Source organism: Melopsittacus undulatus, chromosome 2 (genome assembly GCF_012275295.1).
Source record: "Melopsittacus undulatus isolate bMelUnd1 chromosome 2, bMelUnd1.mat.Z, whole genome shotgun sequence".
In the NCBI taxonomy this organism is placed as follows: domain Eukaryota; kingdom Metazoa; phylum Chordata; class Aves; order Psittaciformes; family Psittaculidae; genus Melopsittacus; species Melopsittacus undulatus.
In genome coordinates this window covers 41,787,980-41,804,295 of record NC_047528.1, presented here as the reverse complement: position 1 = coordinate 41,804,295, position 16,316 = coordinate 41,787,980, and the positions used below count along the sequence as shown (strand labels likewise).

At 42.6% G+C, this 16,316-nt stretch overlaps 1 protein-coding gene across 7 annotated transcripts in view; it reads right to left on the bottom strand.

Annotated features, from left to right (window-relative positions):
* The window catches only part of LMO7 (LIM domain 7), a 130,059-nt gene extending 116,131 nt beyond the window's left edge, over positions 1–13,928 (bottom strand). For 2 of the 7 annotated variants that reach the window (XM_031048096.2, XM_031048098.2), the window contains exon 1: positions 13,743–13,914. In XM_031048096.2, coding sequence (XP_030903956.2) covers positions 13,743–13,811 — 69 coding nt within the window. In that variant the 5' untranslated portion in view covers positions 13,812–13,914. Of the gene's footprint in view, positions 1–13,742 lie in introns of all 7 variants that reach the window. The other 5 variants (XM_031048094.2, XM_031048097.2, XM_031048099.2 and 2 more) reach the window with 3 other exon arrangements.
* Between the last annotated feature and the right edge of the window lie 2,388 nt (positions 13,929–16,316).

Below are 16,316 nucleotides of genomic sequence, written 5' to 3'. Positions count from 1 at the left end.
TAACAATGAAGGTATCACACCAAAGCACAGAAATCCAAGCTAAATCATTTCCATAACTTTGGAAAAGACATTTCAAGTTCCTTTTCCCTGCAACTGCTTTTATCCCCGGGTGGAAACATCTTCTCTCTTTTGCATGCTTAAAGAAAAAAAGTCCAAATACACATGCAGGCTGCTGAAGCAGCTCTGAGTTGAGATGTTCCTGTTCTCTTCAGCTCAGCAATTTCCAAACTCTGATGGGTGCCACTAAGGCAATCAGCCTGTTCAGCATCCTATGCAAATTACTGGAGATGAATGCTCAAATCTACCAGCACACATACAAATGGAAATTAACAAAAAAGCAGCAATATGTTAATTCAGCATGATGCTGAACTTAATACAAACATCACTAAAGGAATTCTACCGAGATAGGAAGCAAGACAAATTTTGGAACTGTAGCTTGAGCTGCAGCAGAAGGTCTGCATGATGATATTCAAAACAGAAAATCCCACTTCATAGACTGGTTTTTGATCTGGAACAAAGAATCCTTACCTGCTCCTAAAACAACCTCAAAACAAAACAAAAAAAACCCACAGAAAACCTCCCCCAGCCATGAGTGCATCTTAAAGATGTTGTGGCAGACATTCAGCACTAACTACCTTAAACCTTCTCCTCCACAAGCTTAATCTCTGTGTAGTCAAACAAATATTAATAATTGAAAAGTATACAAAGTTATTTTACTAAGGGGGCAATTAACAACCTCTTTTCACTTTAGCAGCTGATTCTTACTTGGCATTAAACCAACAGGAGCTTAAAAGAACATATTACACATGGATAAGATTTTGAATAACCTTGTGAGTTACCAGTTAGCAGTTTGGTGTGGCCCTCAGACTTCAAAGGACCCTTTCATAAGAAAACAAGACAAAGGCAGAGAAGTCTTTATCATCATTTATGGTAAACAAGATAGCCAAATCCACTACATACTAGAAAGGTGGTATAGGGAAAAGACTGAACTTTGCATGAGCTTCATTGACATTTTAGGAGCCCTAAATTACCCAGCAGTTTTTTTGATTAGAAGATGACAATAATTTGGAAAGGCAACAGCAAGTAGTCCAGTAGCACAAAAGAAGGACCCAGATACAAAGTTTCTGCTGCTTTGCTATCAGCAGATGCTTGGGAGCACAGATCACCAGATCACAGTGAAGCATATGCCCAAGCATTTCCTGACACCTGAAGAACTCAGAGCCTCTCATCCTGGGCACACAAAGTTCAAACTCTGTTTGTTTCCTACTGCTCAGCCTTAATGATTCCTATTACCCTCATCGTGAACATACAGATAGACAGGCAAAATTGACAATCCCTGGTGTCAGCGCTAGAGGAATTGCATGTTAAGACCTAATAGCTAAATAGACACACTGCTGATAATTAAGCCATATATAAACATAAGGATCTCCCCCTCACCAGAATTCAATGATGAAAAAACAGCAAGGACACATGGCTTAAAATTAACAGTGTGAAATGAAAAATACAAACCTTTAAATGGAAAGCTGCCTAATGTAATTTTCACAATTACCATTTAATTTAAGAAGCAGATCAAAGAAGTGCATCATTTACATCTTTAAACATTAAGTTTTAAAGATCAAAGACCTCTAGTATTTCCAGACTGCATGTATGTGAGTAACTCGGCTAGAGTAATGAATCTATGCAGGAGTATGAGCTGCTTGTTTGCTTCGTGCAGCAGTTTCCTCATCACCTGAGCCTGTACAAGTGGTATCCGCAACTGACATCATCAGCAAGCCCCAATGACACTACATATAAACAGAAGCAAGGGACTCGAACTCTAAAATAGGAGTATTCTAATTTTCTGACTGCTGAAGAACTCTTTCCCTGAAAACAGCCACTGCCTCTGAGATCCTTTTCGCAACTCCAGCCTGAGAGCTGTGATTTAACAGTGCTTCTATGATGTTCCAGGGGTCATTAAAGACTGCACTTCAGTGTAGTGTTTCACTAAAACTCTGTTTTCATGCCGTGCTGTGGCCTAATTATGCCAAAAAGTTAAATAGAAAATACTTTATGTCATAAGTGCACTATGTTCAAAACCATGTAAGTTTAATTCTATGTATGAATGAAATAACAGCAGCAGAGGTGATATTTTAATGGCCAGCACAAGTTGCTGCAACAGACCCTGGTCAAATTCAGTGTAAAGTAGAAAGTGTCCTGGCAGTTATATCCAGGAAACAATCAAACTTTTAGTTCATACTGAAGACTCATGCCTACTCCTGAGCACTTCCCCCAGAAAATGCAGCTTAGAATTTAAGATTAAAACCAGATTTTTCCCAGCAGAAAACCATCATGGCCATAAAAATGCGTGCTTAAAAAAAAAGAAAAAAAAGGATAATTTAAACTGAACCAGTAAAAAGGAGCTACTCGTGGAACTCAAGAGGATGGCCACAGCTTCTCTCACAAAATTGAGGAACGTGACAACACCACATGTGTCACGTGCAACAATACTTGGTACCCAATTGCTGACGTTACAATAACATTCGATCCCCAGAGTTCCCTTCTGTATGCCAAGATCCTCAGTGCACCATGCTGCCCCATCAGACTGGTCCCAAACACAGCATGGATTTCCCTTTCAAATAACAGGATTAAAATTAATTTAAAAGTAGATGGGAGGTGATACGTAATGCTAACATTTACACAGATACTTTAGTTCTTATATCATGGTATTATATATCTAATACAAGAAAGAAGGGACGTACAAAATTCACACACCTTCCTCTAGGCATAAGAGGATTTAAAGCAGCTTTCCCAAGAGAAGCATCTTCAACAGACACTTCTCATGGTAATGCTGCTATATTCTATAAAGACTACCAACCTTTTACAAAGATGAACAGCTATTATATATTTACAATACTTGAACCTATGTACTATTATTAGTACTCTGGGAAACAGTGTTCCCAACAGACAAAAGAAGTTACATAGAAGCAAGTTTCATACTTTAAATCTTCTCCCACAAAATAAAAAGGTGAGTAACATTCAGGCTCTTTAGAGGAAGAAAACGATGAGCTGTGTCCGGCTGCAATTAACATATAGCATCCTAATCTCAAAGGATATTTATTTTGCACAGCACTGTGGCTATTCCTGCCAGACCTAAACTGACTCACATGGATTTCTGTGTCAACAGCCACACTGCTTCTAATTTCCAGCCTACATCAGGTAGGCAGACACAGTCAAAGCACTCAAAGGTCTTAGCCTGCATCTCTGCCAAAAATTAAAACCACTATGTACAATCTAAGCAACAGTGTATGCATTGGTAGATGATAACAAAGCAAACAAACAAACAAAAAAATAAATCTGGTGCCTGAAACATTTACCTCTGCTAGAAGTCTACATAAGAGTGCCCCTTCCCAAAGGGGAATGTGTATCTCCTACCTCAAGAAGAAACAAAGGCATGTATTCTTCTTTACTTGAGTGGAGAAGCATGTGCTGAGGTTGGGATGAGAAGGAGTCAGATCTCTTCTCCATCTCCCCCTCCCCCCCCCACAGGAGCAATGTCTATTAAACAGAGCCTGCACCAGGTGCATCCATTCCCAGACTGTACAAGAGCACAAGAATAAAGGCAAGACATGGTTTAGCTACAGGGATAACTCTCCAAGGAAACAAGAACAGTAAGAGTGAGGTGAGGAACGCTGGCATACCTTTAAAAACAGCAGAGACACACCAATATCCTTTCCATATTTCACTCCCTTGTATCTGAAAGGTAGCGTGACATAAGAGATGTCTTCTACTGCCTGAGAGGCTCCCTCCTCTATCCTACCTCCTCCGCTGATCACAGAGGAAAGCAAAAACAATCAGATGAGTCACCACTGGAAATCTGCATGGCTCAATCGCATCTAACAGATCTATGCACCAGACAGGAAACTGAATTGCTGCCAGCCTCCCAACCATGTCTGCCGAGATGCTGGAAAACACTGCTCCAACTTTATGCTTTGTTACCAGTAGATACAGTTCTCGCAAGAGATTTGCCCACATGCAAAGGCCACATCTTGTTGCCAAAACACGCACGTTAAGTCTTTTGTATCGACAAAATTAACCATTATGTTGAGAAACAGACATAATTTAATGGTATTCTTCTTCTTAACTAGAGTATATCCAAACAGTTCTAGGAAAAGCACATTCACCTTTTACTGTCATTTTCAAAGGGAGACATTTTTCACAAGGAAAGAGCAAATATTTCACCAGAAAATGGAATGACACAAGATTTTAGTTGCCACATTAAAAATATATGTATATATAAATAACCCCCAGTATACACATTTTTCAGCCAGGTCTAACAGTAGGCTTCCATGGCCCATGATAGGGTAAGCAGATGAGATACTGATTTTAAAAATACATGAGTGAAAAAATTAAAATACATGTAATAGCACATTCAGAAATTTAGAACAGTGAGACTGTATTCCCCCACCTTTCAAAGGACCAAAATGCAAAACAAATGCAAAACCCCAGATTTAAAAAGCCAGGACTTTCTACAAAATTTTGTAATTCAAATACTTACAAGGTAAGAAATTTGCTCCAATAAGAAGGAAAAAGTAGTTATTTACAAATACCCCTGGCTGCACATTTCTCCCCTTTTCAAGCCCCACTCTCATTTCTCCACAGCACATGGCTCCCCATCGCATCCACTGACACTTTGATATATAGAACTTCCCAGAGTCTTTAATGCTGCTCTCAAATGAGATTACAGCCAGTGTCTGCAAGACCTACTCCAGCATCAGAGAGGGCTTTTGGATTTTATCAGAAGCATGAAAGCTACGTCATTAGTGAGGAATCTAGTCTGTGCATCTTAATGGGGATTTGCCTTTGGAAACCTTTGTTGACACGTAACACCCGTAGTTGTGAGGCAATATCCTCTGGAATAATCATCAAGTCAATGTTTATTACATCAGGGTTTTTTTCCCTTCCACAGCATCAGGCAAATGTCTGTGAAAGATATCTATCTGTACCTGGAGCTCATGCCTTCATCCTGAGCCATTTTCATTCAACCCACATAAGAGCAAATCGATGCAACCAGCTCCAACACAAGAGGGATGTGGGCCTGCTCGATTGAGTCCAATGGCTGGAGCACCTCTGCTATGGAGACAGGCTGGGAGAGCTGGGCTTATTCAGCCTGGAGAAAAGAAGGTTCAAGGAGACCTTAGAGTAGAGTAGCTTCCTACTTGTTGGACTAAAGGAGCCAACAAGAAACCTGAAAAGGGGTTTGACAGGGGCATGTACTGACAGGAAAAGGGGAAATGTTTTTAAACTGGTCAATTTAGGTTAGATATTAGGAAAAAATTCTTCCCTGTGAGGGTGGTGAGACACTGCACACGTTGCCCAGAAAAGCTGTTGCTTCCCCATCCCTGACAATGCTCAGGGCCAGGCTAGATGGGGCTTTGAGCAACCTTGTCTAGTGGAAAGTGTCCCAGCCCATGGCAGGGGGGTTAGAACCAGATAATTTAAGGTTTCTTCGAACCCAAACCAGTCCATGAATGCTGAGTACTCAGAATAAGGACACCCACCTGACATTTAAAAAGAATAAAAATTAAACAACCTTTGTAGCTAGCCAAGACAGTTGATGTCACTTGGTTACATCCCCTTCTATTTGCAAGAAGAACTTGCAGTCAAATTCTGGCTTTGGGTTACATCATCAGGTTCATCAAAAAGGTATGCTTTGACAGTGGCACCTTTTAGACAAGCACAAGATGGCAACACAAGGAAGAAAAGTTTTTTTCCCTAGAGTGGAAACGCAGTAATGCATAGCTTTGTTCTCAGCTTCAACCAACCTGAAATTGTATCCAAGGAAGCATTTCAAGGCAGCGTAACAGCTGCTGCTACAGAGCCCTCCACCCCTGTAATGCCAAACCTGGACCTTAATTTTTCTTTCTCTTCTGCACAGCCACTTTGACCTCTGGCTTCGTTTGCTTCCGTTCTTTATCACATTGTGATTTACTAGCTGACATGGCCATCTGACCACATAGAAAGTCTCAGATCACGCTCCACAAGCTACATTTTTCAAATTCCTTCCTGAAGGAAATGTAACAAATAGCAGGGACAGTAAAGTAATTCCAGGGAAAAATTTGCAAATAACACTGGAGATCAGATCTGGGATTAGATCTTCCCCCTGAAAGGCAGGTGATGATCACAGCAGAACTGCTAGGCCAGATGGCCCAACATGAATGACCATCTCTCAACCAACAAAACTCCAGTGAGACCCAAAGTTGCTTCCACCATAGCAGAAGTCACAGTATAAGCATATCACATACTTTCAAATGCTTTGGCCCAGAGACTTCTGGCAGAGTTTCTATTTAAAACAGCTTTAACTGTCTTTATAAGCCTTATGAAATTCATCCTGAAGAAGTTATTTAAGGCTGGAAGCCAGCCTCTCTAATTCAGGTGTCTAGCTTATACCTCGACCCCAGGCACCTAGCAAATGGCTCAGAGTCATGTAAGGAAGAGAGCGAGGCAATGAGGAGGATCAGGTGACTTGAGAAGCCTCCAGGGAAAGAGATAGCTTCTCTAAATTCAGGTGTCTGCCTCTCCATCCCACTAGCTCAACTGCAACCCAACAGCCAAAGCTGCCAACAACACCTCTTCCTTGGCATGAATGCTGATGTTCATCTTGCCTCCCAGGAGCCAAGCAAGTACCAAATAACACAAAAGAGGCTGTTTCCAACACGGAATGAACTTCCTGAGCCAAATCATGGGAGGGTCAGACAAACGCTGCTGCCACCAGAAAAGCAGTCAGAAGAACATGTCAGGCATGGGAGTTTCAATGACATCTTTCTATGATAACATCCCAGCACTAACAAAAATCATGTCGTTGTGGAACCTACCCTGGGAGAACAGCTTGGCCCAACCAACAGTTTTCATTAGTTGAATTGATCTCAACCCAGATATTCCTTTAAAGTCATGTTACATGGCTAAAATAGTCAAAATCATTGTCAACATAGCAATAACTACTTCCTAATGTTAGTATTTAGGCTTATTTGCTAACAGTAATGACTGAAAGCTGAATCATGTCCAGAAATTAAAGTATGGACTTTCACATGAGCTGGTGCAAAAAAAAATGTGCCAACACGCCCAGCATTGGCAGAAAACCCAAAGCAATCCTTCTAATCCCAGATGTTCTGTGCCACAAATGTAAAACACCATTGAAATGAAGTTTCTCCATTCAGTGTAACACAAGAGAAAGTTTTACAGCTAAATATCAAACTGGAAGCTAACACGCTGTGAGTCAGAGCCATACATCTTTCTTTTCATTGGAAAAAATAAAAATTTAGCACTATTCTTAACTGCTAAATTTACAGCTGCTTGCAGAAGCTCACAGCATGAAGAACCAAAGAACTCATTTTAAAGTAGCTTATTCAATACATTCCTTTAGCGTTAGATTTCCACTTGAATTGACAGTATTCAAATATGAAAAACAGCAACACCAAAACACTTCTCCTAAGATAATTTGGATAACAAGTTAGGCGTGTCAAGCACACCTTAGACCAGTAGCATTTCTAGTACACTGTGTCTGAGAGCATGTGCTGGTTTTCATTAAGTTACTGAACGTGGAAATCCTACTTAAAAACAAAAGATAGTTAAGAGTTATGTTAGTCTTGTTAAGCAGAACAAAGTCTTGCTTGTTTTGTTCTCCTTTAAACAAAAAAAAAACAAAACACACACAAAAAAGAAACTTCTTTAAAAAACCCAACAAACACCTCAAGGACTGGATAAAGTAACTTTAAAGAGGAGCAGGGGTAGGTACAAGAAACAGCTGGAACATATCTGGTTCTTATAACCCAAGTGTTTTCCAAAGCTCAGCAAGGTCACCATTTAATGTAATACAGCCAAGTGCTCATTAAAAACTAAAAAATTTGGACCCCAGAAAAAGTATTTGACAAAGAAAGGTGCTAAAAGGGAGTCCATAGTAGAGGGGGAGCATGCTAAATGTAGAAATAATCACCCTACCTCCTCCCCAAACACTGTGTGCTAAAAGAAAACGCATTAACTCACAAAACTGGAGAAAGGATCAGGACACAGTTCAAAGAAACAGAAAGACAGGAGGAAAAGAACAAAACTTACACCACAAGTGACTGTAGCTGGCAATCACAGAATACAGAACAGAAGAAAATGTCCGGTCAGAATTGTTTGTAGGTCTCCTTAAGCTGCAATGCATTTCCCCATTATAGAAGAAATACGCATTTCTATAGTCAAGAAGTCAATTCTTCCTCTGAAAGTGCCTGCAATGCTGCTTTCATGTGAAATTTTTAAACAACGCTCAAAACTACAAAGAGAAGCCATCCACAAAGGAAACTGCAGTGTGGACTCAGCTCAAAGCTATGCATGCCCATCGCACAGGACTGCGCAAAGACAGACTTCGAGCATCTCTGAGAAATCCAAATATAGACTTTGCCTGATAATAGAGAAACCCACACTGCAGAAACCAGGAAATAGATTTTACTCCCAAGCAAGAATTAGTCTAATTTTTTTCCCAATCACCAAATACACCATGGATACCTTTCCCAAGGTCCAAAAGGAAGGAGACAAGGTAACGGAATAATGTTCAGCCACATGAAACAATATTACTGTCACCTTCTCCCTCTAAAACATCATTGCTAGCCCTGTTATATGACATTTTGCCAGAGCCCTTTCATATTCTGCAGCCAGTAGAGAACATTGTTTCTAGGATTTGCATTTCCCCCAGTATTTACTGAAGAGCATGCATTATTTATGTACCAATTCATATTTATATATTAATTGGGCACACTTAGATTTACTCTGTGCAAGAGCTTGCTGCCAAGAATCTACACATAATAATGAAATATTGATGCATCCACCTAAAGGAGGGTTAAATAATCCCTTATGTAGACACGAGCCAGGACTTTGGCAGCTGTGCTGTAAGAAGTTCTCCAGAAACCAGCCCACCCAGGTTTTATGACTTGACAGAATTACCCAGTATTAGACATGGTTTAGGCAGCACGATATATAGATTTTTGCCTTTTCATTCACACATTTTTCATTCTGACACCGTCCAGGACATTGACTGGCTCTCTGCACACTATCCCAGAATGCCTCACCCAGAACTGAGAAAAACCCATTCATAATGATTAGTCCAACTGAAACAAAGGGTCCTGTGAGAAGATATGAACAGCAAGATGAGTTTTCTATCTCTACAGTTATTCCTCCCATCTGCCACACCAGACTGTATGCATTAGATTCATGCTTGGGGAAAACAAAACAAAACAAAATCACTGAGGTAAGATATCTATGCAAATACAGGGAAAACATCACTGCTAAACCTCTTGCTGCATTTGCCATAAAAATATACGGTAGAAATGCAGACTTTGAACAGTTTCAACAAATAGAAACATTTGGTGACCACATGTCAGAGACCATTCACTGGATGTGATTGCTATACTGCGGGTCCAAACCAAAAGATTTCAGTAAGTAGTCATGGCTCTCAAGTTTTATCCTCAAGCTGACTCTTTCTACCAAGCCACTCTGCAAATCTGCTTTTTTCATGTTCTGAGCAGGCGATGGAGTGGGGTGAAGTGGGGCAGTGTCTGTACACATACATCTGTTCCTTCTTAAAAAAAAAAAAAAAAAGAAAAAACAAACCTACTTTCCAACATCCAAAATGTAATGGATACTTCTAAATCACAAAAGAAGGTAGTTTTGGACTCTGAAAAGCACTCTGTAATGCAGTAATGAATGAAGTTGTTAGCACACACAACAGGATTCAGATAAATTGGGGTATTTCACTACTTATTTTATGGTCATGGCAGATAAAAGTAGCAGAGCTATCTTTAGTTACTGTCCAGACATGCTAAGCTCTCTCTATTGCTGCCTACTGAAAATGGTAAAAACCTTATCTTGCTATAGAAATCCAAATGGTGAAACACCCCTCTCCATCAACGCTGGGTACTGTTCACACGAGAAAAAACAGAACAGACTTTGCTGCAGCATCCCTGGGTGAGGAACAGCCCCGTGACCACAGGGTCCTGCTCATGACTCTTAAACCAACACTCACAGTGACAGTATCAGATTAAATGAGTCACTCTCAGAACATCTGACTTTAACAGCTCTAGATCAGTTATTGGGGGAAGAAATTCAGATCCCAAGAGACCTTGTAATAGCTTGCAGTATTAAGAGTTACTTGGCCCAACACCTACTTCTCACTTCAGTGAATTTGCCAAGGTTGCTCCATGTGCTTTCCTACAGCTCTGCTGCTCACTCCAACAATTCATTCAGGCACACGCTCACTGCCCACCCTCACTCAGACAGGATCTGTACATTTGACTACTACGTGGAGGGGGGTGGGAATAAGTAATTCAAGCATAATTTGCCTCAGGGCACTCTAAAGATTTACAGACTTTGTGGGTCAGGTTTCAAGTTGCTTCAGCAAACAATTTCAAGCCATAGACATTTACCTGAAGATTAGGGTTCATTTAAGACACAGAACAGGAATCAAAAGCCAAAACATTTTACAAGAAAAAAAGCACTCACTCTTCTTTCCTCTTGAACTCTTAGAGGGGCATCACCCCTGAAACTGTGAGGGTGTTCTGGGGGAGAGGGACCATGTCTCCCCTTCATTCACAAGGATGAACTTTGTGGTGGACTGCAGAGAGGAAGAGGCAGACTGCCCTCCCACATCTTGAAACAGGAAAACAGACTCGGCAGTCTGGGATATTTAATAGCTGGGGGAAGAATGCTTTGGTTTGGAGGAACGGCTTTTGGCTTGCTTAAGTTATAATATGGAACAGAACGCAGTAAAACAATTTTAACCCAGCTATTTCTAGCTTTGGCAAACACAGCTCTACCTTAGAGAAACTATTTCCAAGTTGTGGTGTCTCAGAGTTTTATTCTGGGCTCAGCAGGCACCATCTGCCCAGCTGAGGTGCTAAGTGAAGCCTGAGCTGCACATGAATTTGACCAACACCAGTTGTTACAGGCAGAGCTCAGGAGACTCCAAAAGTCCCAGATGCAAGAACCCAACACCACTAACTAGTGCTGTGTTCTGGGTAAGGGACACATGAGAAGAGCTTGAATTTTACAGAAAATAACTACTTTTCCCCCCAAATGAAGTGGATGTCCTCACTAACCAGCTCTCCCTGGGTGACCAACCAGCTGGAGTAACCCATACAGGGACAAGCAATATCATCTCCCCTCCCAGTTCACCAGAGCACACAAAACACAAGAGGCTGGGGACTACACTTGAAGAGGTCTTTGCACTGTGAAGGCTACAGACCTGCCTTGCCTGCATTATCATAAACTGTACCTCAATATGAATGTAAATTAAAGAACAAAGTATTTCAGTAACTAGCACCAGAGATCAGATGCATTTTTTATTGTTACTCTTAATGAAGTTGGGTTTTGTTCTGGATTGGTTTTGGTTGGTTTGTTTTTTTCTTTTTTGCAGCATAAGCACTAGGATCAAATGATTGAGCTCCCACCAGCTATTGGTGGTCATACAACATGCAGACTCCAGCTGGGAACAAGTGGAAGAGAGACCTGACCAGGACACAGTTTTCTCTCCACAAAAGCTTTAACAAGGAGGGGAAAATGCTTGATGTTTTGGGGTGGGTTTCACCCCCCAAGATCTAACAAATACAGCTGCTCATTCCCATTACAAAAGGCCCTCAGCCTCAAGGTTTGAAAAAGTCTCAGAAGACCTGAGTTCTAATCTCAGAGCCCAAAAAGCTCTGTACTGAAATACAGAATACCCTAACACAGACTGTATTAGCAAAGGGAACGAGTAACAGTTTATATGGAGATTTTTTCTTGTTCTTTTAAATACATAGTAGCTAGTGTTTGTATGCTTTCATCTTCCTCTAATGTTAGAGGAAGCTGACACACAAAACCTTACTAAAACACAAGGACTTCAAGTTCATAAATATTTGGAAGTCTACCTCCTCTTCAAAACTAATTGCTTAATCATTAGGACTCAGCAAGCTTCAATCATGTATACACCACTGCCTTTCACCAAGACTCACAAAACCTTGGGACATGTCTAGTTACTCCAAAAGTCTCTTTACTCTTCTCAAACAACAGAAATGGATTAAGAAGCCAAGACCAACCATCTGGATTTGAAGAGTACAGAAACACAGCGGGCTCTCTGAAATGCAAACCTCATTTAATGAGGAAATAAATATTTATAGTTCCTACAGCATTACGGCATTCTTAACATCCTGTTTATCAATACCTTCAGATTTTTAAGTTGTTTGATTTACAATAAAACATTTCTCCAAGGGGTAAGTTTAAAAGTTACTTTAAAATGAGAACAGCTTGCATGTATCAGAAAAAGTATAGCCACACATATTAGATGGGGAACGGGGTGGGGGGGAAGGGGAAGCTGAGCATGTATTTTTTCCCCCTACACATATAGGGCACACATTACACTTACATCACATTGCTAGTGCTCCCATGTGCTACTGGCAGGCAAAGAGGAAACCTTTTGTAGGAATGGTACAAACAGACAGCATCAAATGAAAAGTAACTAAAACAAATCCCCAAACCCTTAAATAGGATTTTCAAAGATAACATTACAACACCTTAATGAAACTATTCAAAGTAGTCTTTGCCAATTTAAAGAAAGCAATGCAACAAATGTATACGCAAGAGGGGAATGCTTTAATTACCTAAACTCACAGCTACTCTTACAAAATTGACACTTGGGGAAGCCAGGACTGCTTTAATTACCCACAATCATGGATAGCACTTGCAAAAACTGGCACTTGTGGAAGTCACTTGTGATATCCTTGCCTACGGTGCTCCCAGTTCAGAATTCTCAATGGATTTTAAGCACTAGATGTCATTGTTTTACAGATGAAACAAAGCCCAGACTTGGGTATTGACAAGCTTACAAAGATAGGGGGTAAAAAGTAGCAAACACGCTTGTCCTAATATTCACTGCTTTGAAAGTTACTGGGATAACATTTCTGACAACAGACGTTTCACCTCAAGTGAATGGATACAAAGAAATAAGCTTCATGTGTCAAAATTGTCAAACCCCGGCAGGCTAAAGCTCATTTTGAGAGCAAATGACTCTAAGTGAGGCTGCCCAATACTTCCAACACTTCTCAGAACGCCTTCCTCTCACCCAGCCAGCCATATACTGCTCACTGGCTGTGCTCACACACAGGCACACAGGTATATCTAGGAGCAACCTCCTTCCCCATGCATTAGCATATACTGCACCTGTGTGACTCCGTAGAGAGAAATACAGATGTTTACATCAAGGGTTATGTGCAGTCAGACATGCTTAAAAATAGTAGAGGAGAAAATGACTGTAATTTCAGGTTACTCTCTGCCCCGAACTCTTTTGAGACAGGAAGAAGACAATTCAGACTTTAATTCAGACCATCTCAGAGCAAGCGCTGGAGAAGTAATTTACAAGACAGCAAGAAATCATAAGCCTTAATGACAGGAAGACTGCCACACCAGCCTTTAATTTGGATTTTGGGAAGGGGGCCTCGGCGATACTGCAGGGAGAGGTCTCCACGATACCTTCTAAAAATAGCACTCAGCAGCAGCCGCTGACAAAGGAGCAAAGTTTGGGAGCCGAGTACCGCAGCTCCTGCCCGACGACGGGAGCAGCCCCGTGTCTGCGTGCCCCTGTCCCACCTCCCGAACCCGGCCATGCTGGGGGTACGGCGGGACCCCGGATCTCCGTATGGGGGAACCGGGGCTGCCCGCGGGCAGGGGATGCCTCCCGACAGGACCGACAGACGCCTCACCTCTACCCATCGCCGAGCCTCGGCGAACGCCGCTCGGCAGTCGCACTCCGCGTCCTCTCTCCCCTCCATGGCCGGCAGCGAGCGGGGCAGGGAAGTGCAGTGCAAGGGGGGTCAGTGACGAAGTGGCCGGTGCTCAGCGGGGCGGGGGCGCGGGGAGCAGCCGCTGTCATTCAGCTGCCTCCTTTTAACGCTCCCCGCGCCGTCTCCTCCTCCTCCTCCCCCTCCGCCTCCTCCCGCGGAGCTCCCCCTCCCGGGACCTCGCCGCCGCTCAGCCACCGCAGGAATCCGATGGAGCCAGGGGCAGCCGGCCGGCCGGGAGGGGCTGCACCGCCCCACACCCCCCGCGGCGGCGGCGGCTCCTCTGCCCCGCCGGGCCGCGGCGCCCCTCGCCCTCCCGGCCGGTGGGGCCGCCCCCAGCGGCTCCCGCCCCGCCGCATACCAGGAATAGCTGGGGACAATCGCACCTTTCAGGGCCGGCCACCTCCAGCCCGGGCCCCGGCACCTGCCGCCCGGCCGGGCCTACCCTGCGGGCCGGCGCCTCCCGCAGAAGGGGCAGCGAGCGCCCGGCTCCCTCCTCACCGGCGGGGCTGCCCCTGCGGCCGGGATCCGTGAGGGGGCACAAGGGTCCGCGCTCTTCTGCAGCGTTGGGGGACGAAATTAGGAGCCTTTCCCGGTGGTTCTGGAGACTTGAAGGACCCACGCTTAGTTCTGAGCTCTTTTCACACAGAACGACCAAAGCTGGGATGCCTGGGGCAGGGCTGGAGCCCACTGTTCAGCTTTCATGCTGCCCCTCTGCCCTCAGCACTGCTTACCTCAACTCTGGTTTTCCTCACCTTGCCCCATTATTGCCCATTGCTTTATTCCACTCGTGTCTCTTTCCCCATACACTGCAATGGCTTCTCTGTAACCACTCCTCACACCACCCTGTGCTGGGCTCAGAGCTAAAGCCCTGTTTTGGTAAGGCCATGCCTGACTCCTGAGCCTGGGTGGACACTGCTGGGCTCTGAGCCCTCTGGTAACCACAAACATTGGGCAAGTTGGCATCATGCTACACCACAGCGAAGCTCCTTCCACCCTGACGTAGGCACTGGAGCTGGAGGGAGAAGGTGTGCTGACTAGACACAGCAAAACCCTTTCTTCCCATACCAGAGTGGACTCATGCTAAGCAGAAAAGTTAATGAAACATCAGGAAAAAGAGCCATTTTTCTGGAATAATATGGAATGCATAGCACCAGTTTGGTTTTGGTTCTTTTTTTAAGTACCTGATTAATTTTAACATTCTATTTAAGATGCTTTTTCCTACTTGAACTCTTGATAATACTCTTATTTCCATACCTTTTCTGAGTTGCTGCACACATCTTTTGCATGTGTTCCATGGCAGAATGTATGTAATTTTTAAGGACTACTAGGAAGAGGTAACATTTGTACTGCACAAAATTAGCTTATCCTGAGATGTTTGCTTGAGAGCACATCTTATTTCTGCTCTGTAAACAACCTTCTTAGAATAGGGAAGAAGATTTTAGGAGATCAGTTTAACACACCAAGAAGCTATTGGCCATCAGTTTCTGCAGCACATGGAAATTAAGTGTTACTGGTGGTACACACAGGAAGGAAAACTGACTGCCAGCAACTTACTTCAGTGACTGGCTGCAATGAGTTCCACAGGAGATGCTGACATTTACTGAAGCTACAAATGCACAGAAATGATGCAGTTAGCTCCGCACAGTGGTATGAGATGAGACATCTATGCTATTAGAGTCTGTGATGAATGAAACAATCATCAAAGCTATAATTTGGATTTTTTCCCTGCTCCTTTTTCCTGTTGCAAGCCAGATCAGCCACGAGACCAAACACAAATGAAGAATCGGCATTTTTCTCAAGTGGGAGGCCTAAACATCAGAAAATAATTCTCTCGTCTCATATTTAATATTAATGCCTACAAAGGCTAAAGCCCCAGTCTAAATAAAGCATGTATGTGCTGCTGGCTGACATCAGTTTATGTTAGCCGTCATTACTGAACAGTTTTCTGGAGAACTACTGTAGTATTTCGCAGACTTTTAAGGTCTGCCTTTCAGTTCACATAAAAATACAGTGCTTGCCCCTAAATAGGAGAAATTATGAATACTATGAAATTTTAGATTTCAGAATAGAACTCTATGAAACAAGTTTCAAAAGAGGTCACGTGTAAAAAAAATAGCTTGCAAGTTCTCACTTATTTCTGGTTGCTTTCATAGAAACATTTGGGTTGGAAGGGACCTTAAAGATCATCTGGTTCCAAATACTCTGCTATGGACAGGGACACTATTTTATCTTTCCATTTAATGGCAAATCAAATCACTTTTCTTATGTATCAAGTGTGTAACATTTTAGATCAAACAATTTGAGTTGCCAAGTAATTTGATCATCATTTTAGCAAGCTACACAAACCACAGCAGCTTTCAAGTCAGTTACTAACAAAATGAATAAAAGTTCCAACATGCAAATTTCTTCCTCAAAGTGAATTTTAAATCAACTGTCACAGATAACTTATCTATGCAAGGCTGAACAACCAAAATAGTTCAGTATTCCTCTGCA